Below are 16,765 nucleotides of genomic sequence, written 5' to 3' on the forward strand. Positions count from 1 at the left end.
TATGCTGCAGTTTCATTTTATGACACCCAAAAAATATACTTTGTTTTAAAAGTATATAATTTCATAACCCACCCGTACACAATCATGCTGCCATGTTAGGATCAATACTGCCTTAGAAATAAAGGGATCTACTCAAAATTTATGTATTTTCTGATTTTCTTAAAAAACGACCTTCCAAAGCATGCTCTATAATATGTCGAGAAAAAGACAAAGTTGTAAAATAGAAACAGAGATTCTTAATTTCTATATTGTTTTAAAATCTTTTTTATTTGTTTTCGACTAATCGTCTTGTTTGAGTTGGGTCACCTTAGTTCTAATTTCTAAAGGCGTAACTTGTGTAAACTGTATTATAAATTTAAATAAATCATAGTGGGATACGATAGTTAAAAAAATTACCAAATATAAAAAGGAAAGGAAAGCGATGATAGCCTAGATGGGAGTGCTGAGACGAATATCCGCAGGTTTAAAACCCAAGGGCACACACCTCTTGATTTTTCTAACATTATGCGCGTATTCTTTGTCAATTATCACTTGCTTTAACAGTGATGCGAAAGATCGTGAAACCTACATACCTGAGAAGTTCTCTATATAGTGGAGCGCCTGGAGGTTTTCACCTCGGATTAGAGTCATAGTGAATGAATTAATACGATGTGGGATATTGTTTTTTAAACTATAAATTGCAATGTTTACCCAAAAATTTTTTGTGCACTCCATTTTTTCATTGTTTAAACAAATTATTATAAAAAAATTATGTTTGACCAAATATTTTCACTTTAAACAGTATTTTTTTTTATTTATATGTTAAATCTTACCTGAGTAGACATATAGGAACATTTTTCAAAGATACCTGTGTATAAAAATAGCAGTAGGGATCTCGAACAGGTACAAAAACGTGAAGGGGAGAGCGGAGCGAAAGCTGCTATGTGCAATGGAAGTTCTCGGCCAGTTTAATTATAAATGAAACATACTCTATTGTGTACATTTAAAAAAATAAGGTAATTAATTACGACTAATGAAAAGAAAAAAATATATTAGTACAAAATTTGTTTAGTTAAATATATTACATTGTTTTCTACATCAAATATTTTCTTCTACTTCATCTATCTGTATAATAGGTGAAGTATTGGAACAACTATTTCCGGTGCACTGTAATTCTTTCATAAAAGCAACATCCAAAAATACGAGTGTTCTTTGTCATCACAACAACTGATGCAGCGTTTAAGCACCTTAAAAGAGTGTACCTACAAATTCAGATATGGCTAGGAAATGACGTAGTTATTGAAAATTGGGGATGGAAGTATTCCAATAACATGTACATCCCAATAACAATGAATCAATTACCTGCTCCGGATAATTTATTGCAAATGTTATTTTGTAATTGCAAAAACGGATGTGGAGCTGCATGTGGATGCAGAAAAAAGTGGTTTATACTGCAGTGTAGCATGTTTACAGTGCAGCGGAAATAGTTGTTCCAATACTTCACCTATTATACAGATAGATGAAGTAGAAGAAAATATTTGATGTAGACAACAATGTAATATATTTAATCTTAAATAAACAGATTTTGGACTAATATTTTTTTTCCTTTTCATTAGTCGTAATTAATTACCTTATTTTTTTAAATGTACACAATAGAGTACGTTTCATTTATAATTAAACTGGCCGAGAAATTTCATTGTACATAGCAGCTTTCGCTCCGCTCTCCCTTCCACGTTTTTCTACCTGTTCGAGATCCCTACTGCTATTTTTATACACAGGTATCTTCGAAAAATGTTCCTATATGTCTACTCAAGTAAGATTTAACATATAAATAAAAAAAAAAACTGTTTAAATCGAAAATATGTGGTCAAACATTAATTTTTATAATAATTTGTTTAAACAATGAAAAAATGTAGTGCACAAAAAAATTTTGGGTAAACATTGCAATTTATAGTTTAAAAAACAATATCCCACATCGATCATATTAATTCATTCACTATAACTCTAATCCGAGGTTTTACGGTTTTGAATGCTCCAGGCACTCCACTAATAGGAATTTTAAGGGTGCTTGAAGTCTACAAATCCGCTACTAGGCCAGTGTGGTGGACAAAGGCCTAATCCCTCTCAGTAGTAGAGATCCGTGCCCAGCAATGGGGCAGTATAAAATACAGGGCTGATGTTATATATTTATTTTAATAAATATACGGGACGCCCAAACCCGATGTGTCCGTGCCCGCAGTGTGCAAACCTGCCTGCGCCGCACGTGGCCTAGTGGTTACTTGTGTTCGAGTTTGTAAAATAATTCATCTTCACAGGCTTGCCTGTAGTAATGGGTACCGCGGGTAAAACAGCGTGCAGTAAGGAGACTTCGACTTCTCGGGTGAGAGTATGCGATAGCGCTAGTGTGACAAACAAAATCTTTGTTTAGATTCCACTGCAGATTCACAAGTGAGCTCCATAGTGTAATCTAATAAAGCTGTTAGGGTATATGAAAGCGGGAATCCTAGTCTTGATCCCTGCCTTGCTTTGCAAGCTAGAAGCGCAACGTCAAATAAAAATTACCTTTAGTTTTATTATAGTAAAATTTATTGACATAAACGTTTTTCAAACAAATCAGTTTTGCTGAACATTAAGTATTTTGTACATACGCATATAAATTACGATTACACATTCGTAATACAAAATAGCATAGTTATAATGAAGGTGCCCAAGTTAAGCCGGTTTTACACCAATTTCAATTTCAAGAAAGTGTATGCACCACCAATTACAGTGAATGCGATTTAAATAACTTTTCACAAATCAATCGTCCCATAATTACGACTACCGTATCGATATTTTGTGCGTAATACAAATAATCGCATCAAAATATACAATACTATTTTACCGATGTGTACGCGGCTTAAGGCTATACTAGGCTAGGCTAACAATACACTGATCAATAAGTTCTCGAATATTCTAGAACTGGGTTTGATAAGCGCCATTTTGATGATTTTTACGCCGGTCTTGCGAAAATCAGGTTAAAAGCACCTTTTACAAATCTAAATCCATAAGAATTGGCAGTAACAAGATGTATTTGGCAAATTTATAAATTATAGCACTCTTTCTCCATCACAAAATTAAAATGACTGTTTTCACTTTTCACATCAAATAAAGATTTTCATAATTTTCTGGCCCATGGCCATTACCTTAGGCTTATACATATAAACGATTATTTGATATCCTGGTCTCATATAGTAGTGTAATAAGACCCATATTAACTTGAAAATTCTTAAATATTACCGACGAATACAGTAGAAAATTCTAAATACGAATATAGTTATATTTATAAATAATATATATTATGTACTAAGTGTTTACACTGGCGAGCTCTTTTCGAAAGTAATAAATATTACAGAACAAATATGGGAAGACTATAAAACGTATTTGTAGTGATTTTATCAAGCTTCTATAAAGTATTAAGAATGTCCTTAAATAGTCATTTAGAATTACAATCCGTGCATATAGTTTTGTATAATACTGTGTATATTAACTGAGGTTATACAATTATTTATACTTCCATCATAGTTGACGAAAATTACTATTATAAATATTATTTCGATATTTTAAGTAGCTGGTCCTTGTGTATTTTAAGGAAAAAACTTCACCACACAAGCTCGCCAGTTTCCAATGTGAAAGAGCCCTTACATTCAATAAAAATGACTACAAATGGTGCGAATATAAAAATATAAGAACAAATCCTGTCGCGAATGCAAAATTGGCGTTTTCAGTCCTTTAATATAGCTGTAAACTCATATTTACAATGAATGTAGCCCGGGGCACTATGATCAGCTTGTTAGGGTCTGCCTTAATTGACCGAGTTGCAGTGAAGTGGCTAGTTACCAAATAAAACCTAATCTTATAGCGTTAACATAAGGCTGATATTACTATAAAACACTACGCACACTGCTTAGCAGGAATTGTCTCATGATCTTAATATCAACCATATACTAAGGACATAAAATTTGCCTCTTCACTGACACTCTGTTCACCTCAAACAACCCTTGCCAATATGTGTTGCAGTTTAACTGTCACTATGTGGAACTAACTGTCTGCCTTAACTTTCTTTTGGGGCACCTCATCACCATCATCTTGCCTGCGTTTCCTTCCATGTTTCCCCTTGAAGTTCTTGCCTTTGTGTTTGTTCTGTTTCATGTTCTTGCGTCGTTTCACCATCTCTTCTATGGTTTTGTCCAGGAATGTCCTTTCCTCCTCGCCCTCCAAGACGCGGAAGGTAACGTCAGTTTCGCCAATCTTCAGTTTGCCGTCAGTCATCTTTTCAGCCAATTCTTTTGCAGAGTCTTCTTTTAATAGACGCACCCAGCCTTTCGTGTCGCCGAGTTTGAAGTCTATGTATGCGATTTCGCCACCTGATAATACCAACATTTTATTGACTTACATTTTTATATTTTATCAATACATCATCGTTGATTATCAAAACTTTAGTTAGAAGGATTTGCGATTGTTTGAAACTTAAAAACTACCTATTCCAATTTTGAAAGTTCTTTTACTAATATTAAGTTCTCTGTCTTGAGAATGGTCAGTTTGTAACTGATAATCGATAAGTACAAAATTATTTTTCCATCATAATATATATTTTATCATTCAAATGCCTTAGGACAACAATTAGTCTATAGCCGTTAATAAAAACTTTATTGACATTTATATTTTTTTACTATTTTGTGTAAAATCAAATAGCACCCTAGTATTTTATGTTTTAATTTATCAATGTGTCATAATTTTCATCAATATTAAGAATGAAAGAAACTATCCAAATTAAAAAACATATCAAATTTTCTTTAAATTGTATGATACAAACTAACATGCTAAAGAACTTTATAAGCTACAATACCTATAGCTGTCAGAGCATCCTTCACATGCTCTCTGGTTGTTTTCTCAGTGCAGTCAGTAAAATGAAGGATTGTCCCTGTTGGCAGCGTGAACTCTTCTTTCTCTTGTTCCTGAAATTATGAGTCATTGTAAGGCCATAGACATCACAGTTTATAAGATAAATATGCTTGAATAATAATCTGCCTATATCTGATAAGCATATGTTAATCCAAACTGATATTCGGATTTCATAACAGTATTTATATTTTATTATTCTCCCGCGTACTCGCACAGTCGGCCCGCAACAATAAAGTCTACAGTCTTCGAAATGTCGGGCGGTAAATATACAAAATCCGCGATAAAATCCAAAAACTAGTTTTATTCAGAACTATTCTTGTGAATTTGTTTCACAAATTGTAAGTTAATTTTACCATTTCAAATGTACATTATTCAAATCTATTATACTGACTAAAAATACTATCACCAGTGGAAAAATAATAAAATAGAATTGTTACCTTCTCCTTCTGTTTTCCTTTCTTATCTTTAGAATCTTTCTTTGCTAAGTATTCCTCTTGCTTTTGCTTCAGATAGTCCCCTTGCCATTCAACAATCAACTCTGTATCGTTGTATTTAAGTCCTTTTATATTAATAAACTTTTCAGCCTGTAAAAGAATTATCAAAATGATTAGTTAAAATATGTTGATATAATTTTTGGTCTTAATAATATTTAGGAAAATCCTAAAATAAACTTAAAAGCGCCACAGAAATGACAAATAATTACCTCTTCCCTGTTCTTAAATGTTACAAATATTGATCCCTTGAACAACCTTTTCTTTGACTTGTCCAAATATCGTCTCATGACCACATTTTCAACAGCGTTGTAATCTTTGAAGTATTTCAGGAGATCGTCCAATGTGGCATTCTTATCAAAACCCTTTGCGTATATGGTCCTGTCTAAGAGGTCCTTGCGGCGCTCCTCGTTCATTTCTGGTACAGGAAATTCAGCACTGCGCCTTATTTTTTTATTGTCTTCTGAAATCTGAAAATAAAGGTAATGAAATCTGTACTTTTGGGTTACATATTTTCTATGAATTTGATATGAAGATTCTATACTGTAAATGATTCAGAAGAATAACAACAGTTACAGTTTAATTTCATTGCAAATTAGAGTCATTGCACCAATTAGTAACTACTAACATCCATTTTCAATAAACAATCCCAAATCTGAATCTTCAAACTGATTCCGAGATTGAACCAATGAAAATAACTAATTTGTAAGCATGTCCAAAAATCTTTATTCTGATTGGTCCATTTTTGAGATAGATTGAAAAGTAATTGTGATCGTTCATTGAAAATAGCAGTTAATTGAGTTGAGTCAAAATATATTTATTGGTCCTAGATTCCAGTTGTGAAACTTAATATAAAACATCACACATCTATTCATTAATTGCGAAAAATATGTGGAAACATGCAAAAATAGATAAATTATTGGGTTGAGATTTTTTCTTTAAACTAAACACTTGTATTGTCCAATATCAGTACTTTTTAAAATCACCCACAAACATTATCTCTGAACATACCTCCAACAGTCCGCTGGTGGACTTGTGAAGAGCATTGGCGATGACCTCAACATCTTTGCTTAGTTTCTTAAGTCGGTTGAATGTAGTCAGAACTTCGATGGGAACCCAACCGTCATCCAGCTTGACTTGCTCGCGCAGAAACTTGTCACGAGGAAGATTCAAGTCACCTGTGGAAGTATTTTTTCGTAAAGACCAAGGAAGACATTCCATATTAGAAAATAACTGTGCAACAATTGGTCATGTGTTGCCATCGAAGGGATTTTTGGGTTCAGAATGAGCATCATAAATAACAGTCTTCAGAATGGAGCATTGTAGTAAATCTGATATGCAATTAGAGAATATCTCACTCGCTTTGCTCATATTAAATCTTAAACACAACATTCACAAATACATTTTCATGAAGGCAGTTTCCCGAGGATTTGTCAACTATAATATTGCAGATGCTGCACACAATGTTGATATTGAAATAAAAACTGGAGCAAGAAGTGATTTCAAATGAATGTAATTTTAGTGCAATGCCAATAAGTTGACTAACGACTTATTCGGTTTAGAACCTGACAACCAATATATAAACATAACCTATTTTTAACATTGAATCAAAAAGTATTTATATCAAATGTCTTATGGTCTCTTAAAATGTGCATGCTGATGTAATCTATTTGTTTAAATGTGAAATAATTTGAAATTACAAAACCCAAGACTAATAAATACTTAGCAGGTTGGGGACTCACCGAAATAATACTCCACTTGGCGTATAATGGCAGATTCGAGCTCAGATTCTTTTTCCACGTTAGCATTTTTCTCGTCATTCTCCTGTCCGTTGGTCTCGGGCGCGACTTCTTTTTCCTCAGTCATTGTTTCTAGAAATAAGTCTGAAAACAAACAATTCAAATAAACATACCCACCACGTGAAATGACGACGTAATATCATTTTAACATATAATTTACGGTTATATTTACCTAAACAACACTTAAATGGTTAATGCGCGAAGAATGCGAAACGTTTCCTTTGTAAATTCTTAAATATAGCTTCTTTAATTCACCAAAAACACGTGTATTGATTTCGAAAACCACACGCGGCGAGACCGGCTTGGGAAAAAACTAGTAGGAGAGAGGGGTGAGGGGTCAGGGGAATATCATTGAAGATTTTTTTCTGTTGTTGCGGAACACTAGTCTTTTTAGACTTTTTCTAAATAATATTTTTTTGTTGTTAGAAATTCTAAAATTTGATCTACATACAAATATGTACCTAAAATTAATTACTTGGGCTATAATTTATAACGTATGTTTAAAAGTAGGTTAAGACATGATATATCTATATCCCTCTATTTGTTATATGTAATTACATGTGACTTTACACTTTAAAAACATTATACAAATATTATAAATATTTTATAATATTTATATAATGTTTTTGAAAATATATTTCTTCATATAAAATATTGTATCCGCGAGAATGTAATGCTTTTTTAATAATAAAACGTAACTCACTTGTGAATGAGGTTATAAAATTGTTAACCTTAAAATTATAAACATTTTAATGTTTTGGTTTCGAGTAAATAATAAAAAATAATAAACCTTTCCCTTCTAATATGTCATAAATATCTACATGTGATTGTTGTAATTATTGCCAGAAATATGGGAGTTCGAGGTTTGACGACATACATAAACTATAACGAAGATGTGTTTCTGAAAACTTTTTTGCTTCACGATACATGTTTAATAATAGACGGGCATAGTCTTTGCGCCCAGTTGTACCGATCTCTCAACTGTTTTTCAGCCTTCGGTGGAGATTATGACAAATTTGCGGGATATGTTAAAACATTTTTCAAAAATCTGCGAAAATGTCGCGTAACTGCGTACATCCTCTTTGATGGCAGCCATGAATCCAGAAAATTGAAGACTGCATACACTAGGCTCAGATCTAAGATATGTGGTGCATCGCGTCTCGATCCCGTCACCCAAGGCGGTTTGCAAATATTTCCCATGTTCCTACGAGATGTTTTTAAGGAAATCTTCAGAGATATGGAAATACCTTACACCATTTGTGAATTTGAAGCCGATGATGAGATTGCTGCGATGGCCCGGCACCTCAACTGTCCTGTGTTGAGCTATGACTCAGACTTTTTCATTTACAATGTTTTGTACATACCATTTAACACATTGGATTTAAAACCAACACTTGTTGAGGAAAATGGAAACAAAGTTTTTGTGCTAGAATGTAAAATTTATAGAGTAGAGCAACTGACCAAACATTTTGGGGGGTTGAAGGAGGAAATGCTTCCTTTGTTAGCAACTTTGTTGGGCAATGATTATGTAGAGAAGAGGGTTTTCAATAAATTCTTTTCACAGTTGAAAATGCCTAAAAGTAAAAAGAAAAAGAATGAACAGCAAAGGTGCATCCATGGTCTCTTCAAATGGCTTCAGAATGAGACATTGGAAACAGCAATATCAAAAATCTTAGGAAGACTTAAGAAAAAACAGAAAGCCAGAGTTTTATCCATCATGAAAAAAAGTATTGAAGGCTATTACAAAAAACATTGCAGATCTCTTGAATATTTTAACATTGCTGACAATATTGCTGAAGAAACAATTGAATTTGAATTTCCTGATATTGTGAGTGATAATGATCAATTTGCTGATGAAGAAATTGAAAATGAAAAAGATACAGATAATGTAGAAAAATCAAACTATGAGAAAGAAATTGATGATGTGGAAGGAAAAGACAATGAAACGCAAATGGATAAAGAAAGTGATTCAGAAACTGAGGAGGAGGCATTATCTGATGAAGAAAATTCAAAGGAAGACAGTGATATAGAGGACCAACTAATATTGGGATTGCCAGAATGGTTTGCCAAGGGAATTCGAAAGAATTACATACCACATTCATATATTAACCTCTACACTCACTGTTTACATTTCTGTTCTCCACAAGCCGAGGATTATCAAGATAAAGACTCTTTCTTCTGCACATTGCCAATACTTAGATATGCCTTTGATATCATGACAGATTATTCCAGGGAGAATTGTATATATGTTAGTAGGGAGAAAGACAATGCGTACCGTAGAATACTTATAGATCAGGAATACTCTGTGCCAAGACCTTTTGATATACTGTTTCAAGATTTATCTGAAGACCAATTAAAATCATGTTTCCATCATTTTATTAAGGAGAAGATGCCATTACTAGACATGTGTTTAATAGATTTACTGCCACCAAATTTTCAAATATTTATGGTATCTTTACTTTGGTGGGTGCAGAAATGTGATATTCCTTTGGGGAATGTGCATAGCTTATTTATTTCCTACATTATGTTAGACGTAATTGATGAAAAAACTGGCACATTCAGAGGCAGTTATTATTTCAAAAATAAGTATTCAAAGAAAATAGAAGAGTTTAAAAAGAATTCAAGCAATGAAAGTGATGATGGAGAGTTGTTTTTGAATAAAAATAAAGTTCAGTATGAAGATTGCATGATAGCGGCCAGTGCACTTTTGGCACATTTTGAACTGGATGATAAGATAAGGAAGAGACCCAAGAGTTATGATATTAGGAAAATACACTCATTCGCCCAGTTTCAGTGTTGTTTGTCACAGTTTAACAATTTGAATCAACTTTGTAGGAAGCCTTTTGAGAACACAACATATTCAAAATGTTATAATGGCACATTTGTGTATAACATAGCTACAAAGTTAGAGAATCAAATAGATCCCGTATCATATTTTGATCAGTATCTTAGAGGTGCAGTTACTGTACTAAGATTTTATAAAAGTCTATGTCAAATATACTCCAAATGTGCTGACAGTATGGGATTAGTCAACAAAAAATGGGAAGGAAAGAAGCAAAGACGAAAAAAGAATAATAATATAGATGAAGAACTAAATTTTATTGTTAAAGGATTTGAATCTGAAGTTGTTATTTAGATTAAATGTTTTTTATTTTTTAACATGATGTTTTAAATTATCTACCACAAAATACAATTTCTTGAATACTAAAGACATATTATCATCCTGGTCTAGTGTCAGCATAAACATAAATAAGTTTGTATGTAATCTGAAAGAGTTGGACTTTGATAGGGTAGTACTCTGTTTTATTAGGATTTGCTTAGATGTCTTTGTACCCTCAAACCGTGTCAAAAATGAATGTTTAGTATACGGAATAAAACAAAAAACAAATAAAAAATAGTAACTTATTTAATCAGTGTCTTTTTGATATGCCGTTCGAATAAACAGCTGTAGTACTTGGTGATACGAAATAATTAATTTTTTCACCTATTGTATAAACAGTTAATAACATAAACGTGCTGAAAGTACAGAATATAATTCTCATGGGCCAGTTGAATACCTCTAAGAAAGGGTACGCCCACGCTCCTTTGTTGAAATACAAATAATGTATCCAAACCACATACATCAAATTAAATATTAGGGCCACTGTGATGCCCACATTTCTCGTAGGATAATTCCTTCTCGTGAATAACAATTCTATCATAATAAAAGGCACAATTAGCGTGTGCATCGCGTGGTTAATCCATTGTGGGAACAGTCTCTCTATGTCATCCGGAAATATTAAGTCTTTGTGGATGCCGTAGATGCTCCAGAAAACGGAAGACACGTAGAGTGCGACGGGAAACGCCAGGCTGAAAAGTACATCCTTAACTTTCCTGATTAAGGGCGCCTTCTTTGGGGCCGGTGCGTTGGTGCCGATGACGTCGTTCAGTAGAGCAATGCTGAAGTATATCGTTTGTAGAACCTGAAAGTACATAACGAAATGGTTAATATTTTTTTATTTTTAATTCGTCAATCTGTTAAGGGATATTCGGCAGTATTTATAAATAAAAAAACATTATCTTAAATGGTATGCAAGTAACTAACTATAATACATATAAATAGGTACTGTTTAATGTATTTGTATGTGTGGTACACGACTATTAGCAAGTCCTGAGATACTCTTTTAACTTCAAGTATTTATTGGACACATATTGTCTTCTATAAGGTATAATTGGTTATTATGTGCCTTTGATATGACAGCGCAGTTTGTTTTAAAACAAATAAGTACCTATTTAGGGCGCTCGAATTGGTAAGATCTATTCTACAGTGGGCAGCACTTATAACTTATATAATTACGGGCTAGTCAGCACCCTGAGTTTGGGACTCCTTTAGACAAAATATATTTAGGTACATGTGGTTAATTTTTTATTATGAACTAGCTTCCGCTCGCAGCTTCGCCCGCGTGGATTTCGGACTTCAAAAATGGAGGGGGTGCTCAATTTGTCGGGATGTTTTTTTAATGTATGGTGGTATGCAGGTGGTCCGATTGTCCGGTCAGGGTCTGATGATGGGATCCTGGTGAAATCGAAGGAATCTTATAGCATGATTCAGTATTCACGCGTGATGGCTTATTATTAGCGTATTTCATGTATAACTTTGGTGTTTCTATACCGATTTCTATGATTCTTTTTATGGAATATTTAATAATGTTAATTTTAATTAGGGTTGACTGAGAGTGTTATAAACGTAAGAGTAGACAAATATAATGAGAAAGCTTCGAACTGCTAAGCTATCGGGAGTTACACGTGTTATTGTGAGTCAACCATAAAAGATAGACATATGCTGTCGTGGGATATTTTTTACATAATTTTAAGGAGAACATTTCCGTCATACATGATTTCTGTATAGCTTTAACCATTAAGGTTGCACACGCGACAGAAGCTTAAAAAATGGAGTAACTTCTCCCGTTTTCCCAACATTTCCCTTCACTGCTCTGCTCCTATTAATTGTAGCGTGATGAAAAGTATACTATAACCAGCACAGGAGTATGACAAATAATTGTACCAAGTTTCGTTAAAATCCGTCGAGTAGTTTTTGTTTCTATAACGGTTATCCAGACAGACAGACAGACAAAAATTTTACAAATTACATTTTGGCATCAGTATCGATCCCTAATCACCCCCTAATAGTTATTTTGGAAATATATTTCATGTACAGAATTGACCTCTCTACAGATTTATTATAAGTATAGATAGAAGAAGAAGAAGAAGATAGATATAGATAATCTTATTGGCCGTGGATTTCCTCCGTGCATTTCGAGGCTTCTAAAGGCCGGGGTCCTTGGGCTCTCGAACCTGGCTCCTTTCCCACCGACCATCACGCAAACCGAAAAAATACTTAATTGCGGATTATTTGTCTTTGTGCAGGACTCGCAACTGTGCCCTACGTTTGATAACGGTGTCTTCATCCGCTGTGCCAACGGATATATTCAAATGTGATTGATTATAATTTATTTATTATATCATTGGTGTAGGGCTTTGACCTGTGATATTCCGAGTTAGATTTCCAGAGCGGGTTAACTAAAATTATTGTTTATAGGAAAATTCAGGAGTGTTATCAAAGTTTGGAATTTGTACCCAATATGACCATATTTTATGCTCTATCACAAAGGCCTGAAGTCGAAAAGGGTTTCTGACAAAAGCAGATAATCTTACTATTAAAAAAGTACCTAATCCTAGGTAAGTATTTCTTTTTATTTATTTATTCAGCACTTCATATACATAAGTATACTTATGTTTATATGATATGATATACTTTTAATCTTACTAAACACTACATAGTATAAAACAAAGTCGCTTTCTCTGTCCCTATGTCCCTTTGTATGCTTAAATCTTTAAAACTACGCAACGGATTTTGATGCGGTTTTTTTTTAATAGATAGAGTGATTCAAGAGGAAGGTTTATATGTATAATAATATGCATTGAATAGTGGAGAAATACTGTTACTTTGTTATGTTATACCCGTGCGAAGCCAGAGCGGGCCGCTATGTTTTTATATACAACGTTCACAGTTTTTCTGTAGTGTATTTAGTATCAGCATTGCACGCGAGCGAAGTTGTGAGCAACATCTAATCTTTTACTTATAGGTCTGACAATTTTCCCAAAATGCTATAAATACCTGCTCTGATCTCGGCAACAGATTTTAATGTAGTACATATAATATTTCTATAATGAAATTATGTCTGTGGAAGTGATTAATTAAATAAATGGCTGTGTGCGGTGCGCGGAAAACTGAATGAAGGGCGGCTCTCATGGCTGGAATGTGGGACAAAATATGGTCGTTAAATCGTATGTGGTGACGTGCTTAATATGCATATAAAACAAGTGTACATAAGTATATGACTATATAATTATTGTATTATAGTTGCATGTACCTCCGTCCAGAACCAATCTGAAGCAGTTTTCTACAGTCTCACGCTTGTGCAAAGCATACAACAAAATTTGCAGAGAGGTTGACGTATTTGCTGACAAATTACCATCTTTCAAAAAAGTTGTCTTGGCGTTGCTGAAGGGATGAATATGCTGTATTAGTTTTTATAAATTTTATTGCTTTACTTACTACCAATTTTGTTATTCTTTTAAATTTTAAATATCATTTCGTTTGTTTTTGTTTTAAGTTTGCTGTTTAATTTATGTAAGTAATATTTTCTTTAAATTTAAATATCATTTTGTTTGCTTTTGTCTTAAGTTTGTTGTATAACTTATGTAATATCACCAAGAAAAATACACGTTATTATGTGTGCATGCTGTGACAACTTAAAGTGTTGTACATTGAATTATATTTTTTGTAACGATTTTTGTATCCATGCTACAATGTAACAACTACTGTTTGTCCAAATAAATAAATAAATAAATAATTATGACTTGGTATAAACCATAAGGTCATAATTAAAAAAAAAATGTTATTAGTTGAATTGTTTGAAGAATAGTTGTTTTAGAAACCAAGTTTAAATGTTATTGATAATATACTACCAAAATGTTTAATGATTTCTTATGTTTACGCGAATGTTAGACATTTAAATTAAACTATTTTTCGGATTTGACTTCAAGACATTTCGAGCTCATTCTGCGTAGACCGGACCACCAAGCGTTAAAAAAAAAGTTGTATAAGTACTTAATTATAAAAATTAGGTAGATATTATAACTGTGACTTTGCGGATAACCAACACCTCAGACCTGTCGTGACCACCAGTCCCGGATTTGTAAATAGGCCGCGGCCTATGGGCGGCAGCCTCTTAGTAGCGGTAAATTTCAGAGGACGCTCACTCGATTTAATTAATCATTCGTTTATTTAACTTTAGTGCCTTCCATAATACAAGCAAATAGAGAATTATTAAGTATTTTAGAAACCTACATACATATATAAACTTACATGGCGCGGCGGAAATAAAGTGGCCTACACTCATTAAAAACATAAATGCGGCACTGGAGACCACGAAGGGTGCAGTCTTCGAAACGTCGTGAGAAAATTAAAATATAAAAACCGCGATAAAGTCCGAAAGATAGTTTCATTTTAATAGCAAAATGTTTCTTATTATAGTGTCTATCTGATTGTATTGTTTCGTGGCAATTTTCTAAGGTTAATTTGATGCAACAGATTCTGAGAGTTTTCATGGTCGAAGGAGGTAACTATTGTTACGCTTAGTGTAATAAATATTTTTATGACACTCGACATAGTATATTTGTTAAATAATTGTTTTTGCCTTTACAGTCACGACTTAGTAATTAATTTTTTCACGTTAATGATGCCAAAGATCAGGGGCATCAATGTCAATCTTTTTTACATATAATAAAAAATATTTTAAATAATGTAAATAAAGTAGTGACTAAAATATATTAATGGTGAAAAATAAGATTTAAATGAAAACATTATAATTATAATTATATCAGCCCTGTATTATAATACTGTCCCACTGTTGGGCACGGGCCTCCTCGACAGTTCGTCCCACACCTAACTAGGCCATCGCCGGACACTAAATAATTTTAAAGGTCATTTGTTGTCATTTATTATTGTATGCGTTTTCCTCATGAGTTTTTTATTCCATTCAAACATATTATAACGTCTTATACCTAAAAGATTCAACTGTGATCGCAGCAAACCTTCAAAACCTTGTTATTAAGTTGCACCATAGTTCATACATACGTCTAAAAGGGCCTTATCTTTATTGGAAGTTCCCGCCAAAAGGTCAACGCGCGTTAATTATCAATGGTTTCATAATTTTTATTTATTATTTTATTTTATTCGTAGACCCTTTAAAATACATTCACAATACCATATAAGTGATCTACGTAGTGCAGGGTTTGTGATACCTTATGATATAAAAATTAATGATGATATAGGTCGCCTGATGGTGAACAAGTATGTATGTATATCATACCAACCCCACATAATACGTGGAATCAGAACCCACTGTATCATTCATTCTGGAGCAGATGTTTTTCAAGCTTCGTAATACGCGCCTTATTATTTATCCTCACTACATATTATTTATTTTTTCATATCAGCTTTAGCACGGATCACATAAATATAGATAATATTCATTTAATTTTCTTTTTAATCTTTTAATATTATGGCAAATTTTAATATTAAAATTTATTAGTTAGGTATTAATTGGAAAATCCGAAAATTCGGCGTGGGTTTTTGTAGCACTATTTGCTGATTCACCGGAAAAATTAAAAAAATGTGAACAATATTTTTAAAAATATTTTTTTGAATCATGAGGTTCTGGATAGCCCGGGAATGGTACTTGAGCCTGATGGCGAGAAACACAAGCATGGCGATAGTATAGGTCCTTCCCCGAGTCCGGTCCTTCCCGGGGGAAATTCATTTCTGAATGTTCTAATGCCTCGTTTAGACGACTGGCGAAAAACTTGGCGAATAATACAGACTGGATACAAATATCTTCAGAGGTTAAATATAAACCAAAACACTTACAAGACACCAAAACGTGAGGAATATCGCTCTCGCCTTCAACGGCAGCTCCTGGAACTCCTCCGGTAAAGGTAACTCCACATATTTCTGATCGTACCACAGCGTGTATATGTCGAACAACACAACGGATGCGTGGAACGCCACGGACAGCATGTTGCGTGCCGGTTTCAATGTAGACTGATCACTGAACGCTCATGACATTGTTATCATTGTAGCTTGTTATAGTTTTGATCGCGGTTAGACCCGCATCAATGTTAAATAACAGTGGCTAGTAAGGTGTTATAAAAGTTATAACACCTTTTATTATTGAAGGGAGTAGGCAGAGGTGCAGCTAGTGCTTTATGTCAGAAATTATGTCAATCTGTTGGTATGAAAGGGAAAGGATTTAGGTTTTTTCGCTCAAGACCTGAGTCTTCTCTTTTCCATTATCAAAATGAAGGAAACATTGTATAATTCCGTAACAGTTTTTCCCTGAGTAAATAATAAAAAATGTGTGTATAAATGAAGTACATTACCTGGTGAAAAAAAAAAAAATTTTTTTGTAGTTCCAGCTATCATCCCTGATAAACAAACTTACACGT

The 16,765-nt window shown here is 33.4% G+C and overlaps 3 protein-coding genes across 3 annotated transcripts; 1 reads left to right on the forward strand and 2 right to left on the reverse strand.

Annotated features, from left to right (window-relative positions):
• Positions 1-2,542: 2,542 nt before the first annotated feature.
• On the reverse strand, positions 2,543-7,557 carry LOC115449329 (la protein homolog). Its single transcript, XM_030177105.2, has 7 exons — positions 7,386-7,557; positions 7,157-7,297; positions 6,426-6,592; positions 5,627-5,884; positions 5,361-5,507; positions 4,868-4,976; positions 2,543-4,385 (listed from the first exon to the last, which is right to left on the reverse strand). The coding sequence occupies exons 2-7, from the start codon at positions 7,278-7,280 to the stop codon at positions 4,060-4,062; spliced, it is 1,131 nt and encodes a 376-aa protein (XP_030032965.1). The 5' UTR covers positions 7,281-7,297; positions 7,386-7,557; the 3' UTR covers positions 2,543-4,059.
• Positions 7,558-7,929: 372 nt separating this feature from the next.
• LOC115451190 (protein asteroid) lies at positions 7,930-10,372 on the forward strand. The gene has a single exon (XM_030179425.2). It carries the CDS (start codon positions 8,064-8,066, stop codon positions 10,347-10,349), a length of 2,286 nt encoding a protein of 761 aa, XP_030035285.2. The 5' UTR covers positions 7,930-8,063; the 3' UTR covers positions 10,350-10,372.
• Positions 10,373-10,601: 229 nt separating this feature from the next.
• On the reverse strand, positions 10,602-16,384 carry LOC115449330 (androgen-induced gene 1 protein). Its single transcript, XM_037441697.1, has 2 exons — positions 16,188-16,384; positions 10,602-11,175 (listed from the first exon to the last, which is right to left on the reverse strand). The coding sequence occupies exons 1-2, from the start codon at positions 16,335-16,337 to the stop codon at positions 10,624-10,626; spliced, it is 702 nt and encodes a 233-aa protein (XP_037297594.1). The 5' UTR covers positions 16,338-16,384; the 3' UTR covers positions 10,602-10,623.
• Positions 16,385-16,765: the final 381 nt, after the last annotated feature.

This window comes from Manduca sexta, chromosome 23, assembly GCF_014839805.1.
Source record: "Manduca sexta isolate Smith_Timp_Sample1 chromosome 23, JHU_Msex_v1.0, whole genome shotgun sequence".
Classification (NCBI taxonomy): domain Eukaryota; kingdom Metazoa; phylum Arthropoda; class Insecta; order Lepidoptera; family Sphingidae; genus Manduca; species Manduca sexta.